We start from the raw sequence: 8,680 nt of genomic DNA, 5'->3' as shown, positions 1-8,680 counted from the left end.
AGTAATTATACTCTGTGGTTTTACCCAACAAAATTGCAAAATGACACATTTCTCAGAGCATAGCTCCCATTGTTAAGTATGTGTGTGTATATATATAAAATTTCACGGAACAGTAAAAAACACCTTGTGAGTTAAAGATTATTTATGCTGAAATCACCATAAGAAAGGTACTAAGCTAGAAAGAAGAAAAACAGAGGAGATCAATTTGAGTTACAATACATGGAAGTGCCACAAAGAAACTCCCTGTGTAAGTACTTTAATAAAGCAAAAATGTCATTTTTTTCTTTTACAAAATTGGAGAACAGGAGGACAGAACAGGTCCTGCCTGGGGGCTGGAGGGGGTGGTCCCAGTGGGAGGAGGAAGGAGGTGGGGAAAGGGTGTAGGAGGGTGAATATGGAGCAAATACTGTGTATACATGTATGTAAATGGAAAAATGATACTGTTGACACTATTCCAGAAATGGGAGGAGGAAAGATAAAGAAGAATTAGGGAGGGGATGAATGCAAGTATGCTATATTTGATATATTGTAAGAATTTTTGTAAATGCCACAATGTATTTCCACCCAGCACAACAATTTTAAAAAAAGATTATTTCAGTTTCAGAGATGAGAAAATAAAGTAGCTGGTTAACCTACATATTCAAAGGTGCACAGTCACATTTTTTAGAGGACAATTTCAAATGAGAGTCATTGGATTCAATGATCATTTTCTTAACCACAAGATTATATCATCTCCTAAAAACATAGAGTCCACATTTTAGGGAGTCCTGCCATGTCATTTATTATTTGCTTAACATTTTTTATAGATGCGGTGCTTCCAGATCTATTAAAATAAACATGATAAGCAATAGACTAATAGAACAGAGTCTACTGCCTTCCCTTCGGTTTTCATGTCGTCCCTGAGTTCCCTAGACAAATAGCAACCATTTGTACAATTGTGCTTGGAGAATTCAGTTTACAATCCACCATCAGCAATCCATAGAACTGGCTCTTAGTTCCTCATCAATAATATTAATAGTCAGGATAGCATAATCAAATGCACTATGCTTTATAACAGACTTTCACATAAATGAATGCAATGATATAAATCTTGTGGCTGGCAATAGATCCTACTGGAGAGGGAATGAAATTCAAACTAGTCTCTTTGCTGTTTGCCACCTGCCTCCAATTCACCCCCATCTGGCTTTCAAGGGACAAACTAAGATAGATCACATTCATTCTGTAACCTCTATTAGGTGAGACCATATGACAGCCACAGAATACTGAGGGAAATGATAGCAGTGCCACTTCTGGGTTGGAACATTTATTTTATTGCTGAAAAGGGAAATCCTTAGGATTTCTTCAGTTCACCTAATATCAATATCCCAAACAGTGGCTATTCTTTCACCCCAAACCATAAAAAAACCAATGCAGCACCATCAGCTGACCATTTTAGCTTGTGTGAGAAACAAACTTGTATTATTTTAAGTCACAGAAGACAATCTGTATAAATCTCTTGGAATTACATGTTACCACAATATGACTAAGCCTTGCTAAAATGACTTATCCAAAATCACACAGCTAGAAAATGTCAATGCCTTTCCCCAAGCCTCTTGAATGCTTCCTTTCAGCAGGTTTCATTAGTTCATTGTTTGTAAAGTAAAATCATACTTTCCCAGGAGCTGAAACATAAATGCAGGTACAGTCTGGGTTTAAAATCTTCCATTTGGGAAAATAAAGGAAGCTTGAAATTTTCCCTTAGTTCACAACTAAGCCAAGCAGCTTAAACTTAATATCTTTTATGCGAAGTTTAGAGTTCTAAGCAACAGTCCCCACCTATGGGACAGGCAGGAAAAATACTCACCTCAAATATCCTGTTGGTCAGATATGAATTAAGCAATTAAGTTTCAAGGACTGCAACACCACTCAGGGTGTGACATGTTTTGGGATCCTTTCAGGGTCAACACTGACTCTGGATGACCTCACAGTAAAGGTGGAGAAACCAAGGCTTGGCATATAAACGTGGTCCATTTCCTAGGATATGGCATATTCAATTGCATGACAATCTCAGAGCAGCCCCTGCATCACAACCATCTCCACCATGAAGATCATTGTGGGGCTCCTTCTGCTCTGTGCAGTGACCCATTTCTGCAGCAGCTCAGGTGAGTGAGGGGAAGACAATTATCCCATACAGCCATTAAGCTTGTTTTCCCCCAACAATCTCTCCTGGAATGGGAGCATCTAAGAGAAATATCCAGTTACGTAGATTTAAAGAGTGCTGGTTTATAATAGAAACAGCTCTAGCCTGGGAAGGGAGAGACTTGTATTCTGGCTATAGTTTGATGGGATTGGGTCTAATGCCTTCCCTTTCAAGGATTCACACTTGCATCCATGGACCAAAGACAAACAAAAATTTAATTTTTCCATAAGTTATCCATTTCATAAGAACACCGTAAGTTGTCAGTGTTATTAAATGCTATTCCTCAGTGTAAAGATGTAGAAAAATGTAGGTGTTTTCCCAAATCAATATAGGAGGATCAAAATAAAATATGCTGCTCCAGAGGCCAGAAGTCAACAATTCAACTTTCATACGGTAAAAATAAAGTGCATAATTAAGATAAGTTTCTAGCACTTTAAAGACTTTCCATTATATTACTTTATATCAATTAGAAGGTAGAGGCTATCAACGGTGGGCTTCAGGCTCTCATGAGTGGTAACTGCAATACTTATTGTTACTGGTTTTAGACCATTACCAGAAACACTATAAGCTCCAGAAAATCGCCCCTTTACCAAAAAAGGGGGGACAGTTAAATAATTCTCTTTCCTGAACCAAGGGCTCACCTGACCTGCTGGCCACTCACCTTTCTCAGCATGAGCATGGGAGTGTCCTGAGACTCATTGCCAGAAGTGCAGAGTCTTTAGTTAGAGGAGAAAACTAAATTAATTAATGAAATTCCAGTCTTTGATTTATTTTCTAATATTTCTATCTGTATCTGTGTTTCAGAAGTTACCAGTCAGCCTTTAACAAGGGTGAGTATGTTGAATACCATTTTAATTTCAACCCCTATTAGCTATCACATAGTCACTAAATACTTACAAATCATAAACACATGGTTAACTCAGTAGGCTTTAAGGAGAGCAAAGCGGGAGACAAACATAGGTAAAGAAATGTATCTGACCTCCAGAAGGCAGAGGAAGAAATATGACATAAATATAAACAACCAGGTCCTAAAATTAGTTTTAATCCATAGCTAAAGGTGAGAGTTGACTTTCAGTTGAGAGATTGCTTACATTTTCATAGAAAGGGCCATATATGAGAGGTGGGGCAAAAGTAACTTGATTAACCACATATGTTCTAGAATTAAATCCTAACTCTACCATACTTATCAGAATTTACCCTATATGAGTTAACATCTCTTTCTAAGCTTTAATGTCCCCATCTTTAAATAAAGGGCCTAGTAGAAGCTACCCTATTCAATTGTTCTAAATATTAAACAAAGAATACTCCTATAAGATTAGTGTTAATTGCCTTGCACTTCCATCTGTTAACTCAGCATACTAGCAAAAATAGAAAGGGTACTCATAGTACTAGTATTTGTCACAGTCACATATTATTATGACTTATAAACATTAAGCATTAGAACAGCATTAGAACATCTGAGCTGAAACTTCCAGTTTTGTAGCCTGTCCAATAGAGCCAGGGTAGCCTAACTTGAGATCTGGCAGAAAAGAAGGACATGTTCTTGTGTCTGACCAGGTGGACTGCAGCAGTTACAAGAAGTATTCTGTGATGGCCATCCCCTGCCCCATCACATATCTGCCAGTGTGTGGTACTGACTACATCACCTATGGGAATACATGCTTGTTGTGTACCAAAATCTTGTAAGTATGTCATGAGAAGAAAAAGTGGTCCAGGGCTAGTTTTCTCCACTTAAACTTCCCCATCCCCAGTCCAGGATCCTACTTAACTCTCCACAAGCTGTACCTATTCCCACTTAGGCAGAAATCTGTCTGTAGCTCAGTCAAGTCAGCACTGGGTCAGCTGCTCTGCCAAATTGAACTGTTCTCAATTCCATCACCAATCCTCCAATACCTGTCAATTGTGGGTATATAGCAAGACCATGAGTTTTAGAACTGCTGTTCTTATAGCCCAGTGGTTCTATAGAGGCAAGTCAGGAGTCACCAAAGGGGTTAAGGGAACCATTTGGGGTGGTCCCCAATCATGACTGTTTTTAAGTAGTGGAGTTCCAGAACAAATGGTCCTTAACTTTATACCAAAAAAGTAATAGCAAAATATACCAAAAGAGTAATACCTAAAACCAAAAAATAAAATCGCTACCCTACATAAGTTCTAAGATATTTAACCACCATAATATAGCTTCATTCTTAGACAAACTGTGATTCAAGATCCTTTATTCTCAACTTCCTATCTGTAGCCTGAAGGGGAAACCAATAAAACTGTTGGTTTTCTTTCATCTAAAATAAAGAATACAAGCTGAATTCCCTGGACGAGGCATCGTTTGGCCTGTTCAGTTTTTTTGAAGAAATGTAATCAGGCAGATGTCACTTTTTTGATGCAAGACATGCAACTTAGCACTTTCTGTCGCCTACCAAGCCCACTTTGTATCATTGTTAACTATATTTTAAGCCACTGGATTTTGACTACTTAGCTTAGATTTTGTGCTTTCATCTGTGTGATTATCTTAGTAAGTTAGAATACCACTGACTAGGTCTGAGCCCAGAAGGATAGGTCTATAAATTTATTTCTGTTTTGGACTTTTTATGCCAAAAAAGGGAAGATTCTATAACATATACACATACTGGGCTCTTGGCTAGGAAATTAGCTATGTCCAAGGGACATTGAGAGAGAAACATGGTGGAGGTCCTCCTCACAGCTTCATCACAGGCCTCTGGATAAAAGAAGCTGAGGGAAAGGCCACCCCAATTCCCTTTGCCAGAGTCTTCTTCACTGGGTGATCTGCAGGGCTCTGGGATCAGCAGAGGCAGGGATGTTCTACTCCAGTCTCTGTCAGAGACTGCCTGTGGCAAGGACATGGCTTTTCTGAAACTCAGTTTTCTCATCTGTAAACTGAGGTTCTACCTTATAATCTTTATTATGAAGCTCTTTTTAGCTCTTATATTACATAGTATTTCCTCTGGATCAATGAATCTTGTTAACCATGTCTTCCCTTAGGAAAAGTAGTGGAAAAGTTCAGTTGCTTCATGAAGGACAATGCTAATTACTCCATGGACATGGTGGAGTGCAGTGCAATCCTCATCACCTTTATCATGCCTGGGCTCTGACTGACTTCCATCTTTGCTTCAGAGTCATCTTGGTCAAATGGAGGCAGTTGCTGTGCTCTTCCCTATGAACTCATGCCTCACTGACAGACTGGCTTCTTTTTACACCTGAATAAAAAGACTCTCCCCAGAAAGTCTATCGTTACTTCTGTTAGTATTTTTTTCTACTCTAATATAGTATCTCATTTACAAAAGAAAATTGAAAGACATACATTTTTTGTTATTCAGGAGAAATTTGTACAAAGACTTCCAAGTAACTTTCAAAAAAACATACAGAGAGAGAGAGAGAGGAAGGGAGACAGAGAGAAGAAATAAAGAGAAAGAGTGCTGCCAGTAAACTCCTTACCTTCTCCTACAGTCTTTATCTACTAAAAAGTAGCATTTGGACCATAGTGGTTCTTTATGTTGTGACTCTTTTCCAAAGTTCCCTAAACGGAAACCTCTCTCATTCCAAGATGGAAGGTTTTAATGCCCATTTCTTTCGAGGAGCATATCATGATTTCTCTGGGCCTACATCTATAGAATACAGATGGAAAAGTTACAACTCCATGAGGACACATATCCATTGCTGTTGGTGTCTGATTGTTGGGATATTGTACTTGTTCAGAGTTGAAAACTATGTTGACAAGACCATAAGACCATCAACTATCAGAGCCAGTGAAACCACAGCACAAAGAAGTTGATTCTTTCTTCTAATTAACAGAATTTTAAATATTTGAAGATGAATACTAAATCTCCATAAAATTAAATTTCTTCAGGGTAAAAATCTCCACTTAATTCAACCACAAAAATTGGATATGATGGACAAGTTAACCTAATTTAATCTTTCCACAATATATACATGCATCAAAGTATCACTTTGTACCCTATAGATATGTACAATTATTTCTTGTCAATTGAATTGAAATAGAACTTTAAAAAATTTACCATAAATGTAAGAGTTTAATTTTACTGTCATCTCTACTACATTCATCTATATTTTATCCTTATGCCACATTGTTTTGATTATTTTAACTTTGTAATAAATTTTGACATTGAGTCCTCCAACTGCTCTCTTTTTCAAGATCATTTTGGACAAATTTGGGTATTCTGGGCAAGTTGTATTCCCGTAAAAATTTTAAAAATAGTTTGTCCAGTTTTCCAAAAAAGGCAGTTGAGATTTGGTAGGGTTTGCATTGACTCTGCAGGCCAATTTAAATGGAGATTATCACTATCTTAACAACAAGAAGTCTTGCTGTTCTTGGATTGCATCATTTTGCTATTAAGGCATTGACACAGATGGCAAAACTTGAGTGGAATCTTCAGATGAAGAGCACATATGAAGTTCTTTGGTCCATTCTTACAATAGTGATTTCAAGTTTAAAAAATGACCTAAGTTGAAATGTGTCCGTACAGATTGTCGTGCAAGGCAGGTATTAGTAACCTGGTAAACCTGTTCCTAGAAATGAAGCCAATCCCTAAGAACACACGCTGCAGGCATGAGGACTTGGGCAGGACAAGCTACACTGGCTGAGTTCTGTGGTAAAGTCTCAAATAAGCCACAAGATTCTTCCCATTTCCCCATATCCACACACATTGAAAATATATCAAGATTCCTTTGTAAAAGGAGTCCCAATTTCATGGTGACATTCTAAGATTTTGTTTTGATTTGTTTTTCAGTATAAGCTCTGAGCTGCCAAAAGTTCTTTCTTACATAAAAAGAAGACTGTACTGTGCTGAAAGACATTTCTGAAGTACTCAAGTGATTTCATGTCACGAAATTCCTGGTTCCTGAATTTTGCAATAATTCTTTCCCCATAAGTTAGCACTTAACCCTTATAGACTCTGGAATCAATTTTCACCAGAAGCAGGAAAGGCTTAAACAATTGTCATCCTAGCCAGCCTAATTCTCACCAGAGACACTTTTATGTTAGTCATCCTCTGACTTAGAGCGTGAACTCAGGGGTTCCTGCTTCTAAGCAAGCACTCTATTGCTAGAGCCATGCCTCCAGCCCTTTTTACACTGGTTGGTAATAGGGTCTCCAGAAACAATTTATTTAATGATTCCTGCCGCAGCTGGGATAATGGGTGTGTACCACTGCAACCAGTTTTTTTCCCATTGGGATGGAGTCTCACAAACATTTTTACCCATGCTGGCAAAAATGTTTCTTCCTGAATTTAGCTTGAGATGAGAAGCACATATCACCGTGCCCACCTATTGGTTGAGGTGGGGGGGGTCTCAAAAACTTTTCTCCTGTGTCGCAAACCTATCATGATCTTCTTGATCTCATCCTCCCAAGTACCCAGGATTACAGGTGTGAGCCACCCAGTGCCCAGCCTGTGTGTAAAACCTTGAGATTCAGTTCCCTTCTTGGACTTTAGTGTAGGCCTTATTCTTTTGGCCCTGAGCACTTCCTGTTACAGTCCTGGAACTCTATGTTAACTTGCACTTTCTAGACCATCCTCTCTTTCTCCACTTTTCCCTTCTGAATTACATTCTTATAACCAGAGTTGAGTGTTATGAGGCTCTAATCTGAACAGCTCCCTCAAGCAGGACTTACCTGAGAGAATTTGTTCATAGAGTACAAAAGGTTACCAATTATGCCATGCTGGATCTAAACATCTGGTATTTATCTGGCTTTTTTTTTTCTGCTATGACCTTAACCAGTCAATAGGACTGGTTTACCAATGTCAGGAGAAGCTAGAGTTTTTGACACAGATTACTCTGGATTCCAATGCAAATTAAGTCATTTAATGGTCTTTTCTAGCTTCTGTACTAGATGAGTTTCTATAATAGATAAGGAAAAGAACATTTGGAAGATCACAGCTGGAATGGGGGTGCATAGGCAGCAGTAAACAACAGAGTTGCAAGTTCGCCTAAGTATTTGAAAGATTTCTCAAGAACAAATTATACATTTTCTTGCCTGATATCTGTAGTTCTATTGGACTCTCCTCAAGAACGCCATAGATTATTCTAAAGTTGTACTAGGTTGAATAGTTTGGCTCACCATAAAAGGAAAATTGGGAAGGGCAGGGAAACTCCTAAATAACCAGCATTACTTGGATATTTTTATTTAGTCTCTGAGATGATCCATGAAAATGTAGACAGTAAGTAAAGGTCACCTTCTCTCATGGTCAAGAAATGATACCGTTTAAGTCAAAAATGGGACATTGGAGATTATGTATACAAATGTTTTACCACACCAGAAAAACATAAAATAGTAAAAATAATTATTTTTTTAATTAAAGAGAAATCTTAAATAGGGCTCCCATAGGAAAAAAAATTATAACATGAAAAATTTCTCTTGTTTTGCCTCCTAATGACAAAATTTTGTCATAATCTAATTCTGGAATTTGGGAACTTCTCATGTAGAATAGTGATCTTCAAAGTATTCCAACTAGCTTAGAGGGTTTCATGAGC

General features: G+C 37.9%; 1 protein-coding gene across 1 annotated transcript; it reads left to right on the top strand.

The window, feature by feature from the left end:
• Positions 1–2,005: 2,005 nt before the first annotated feature.
• LOC109698586 (serine protease inhibitor Kazal-type 7-like) lies at positions 2,006–6,327 on the top strand. Its single transcript, XM_074075329.1, has 4 exons — positions 2,006–2,141; positions 2,984–3,009; positions 3,737–3,861; positions 5,174–6,327. Exons 1-4 carry the CDS (start codon positions 2,081–2,083, stop codon positions 5,217–5,219), a joined length of 258 nt encoding a protein of 85 aa, XP_073931430.1. The 5' UTR covers positions 2,006–2,080; the 3' UTR covers positions 5,220–6,327.
• The last annotated feature ends 2,353 nt before the right edge of the window (positions 6,328–8,680 follow it).

The sequence above is a fragment of the Castor canadensis genome, chromosome 6 (genome assembly GCF_047511655.1).
Source record: "Castor canadensis chromosome 6, mCasCan1.hap1v2, whole genome shotgun sequence".
NCBI classification, from domain to species: domain Eukaryota; kingdom Metazoa; phylum Chordata; class Mammalia; order Rodentia; family Castoridae; genus Castor; species Castor canadensis.
Note: the sequence above shows the minus strand (reverse complement) of the source record. Positions and strands in the feature narration are given on the sequence as shown.

Bases quoted from the DNA above. Each gene is read 5' to 3' on its own strand.
- LOC109698586 (XM_074075329.1), top strand. From the start codon at position 2,081: ATGAAGATCATTGTGGGGCTCCTTCTGCTCTGTGCAGTGACCCATTTC. The intron at 3,010-3,736 runs GTGAGTATGTTG...GTGTCTGACCAG, and splicing joins CCAGTCAGCCTTTAACAAGG to GTGGACTGCAGCAGTTACAA. The intron at 3,862-5,173 runs GTAAGTATGTCA...GTCTTCCCTTAG, and splicing joins TTGTTGTGTACCAAAATCTT to GAAAAGTAGTGGAAAAGTTC.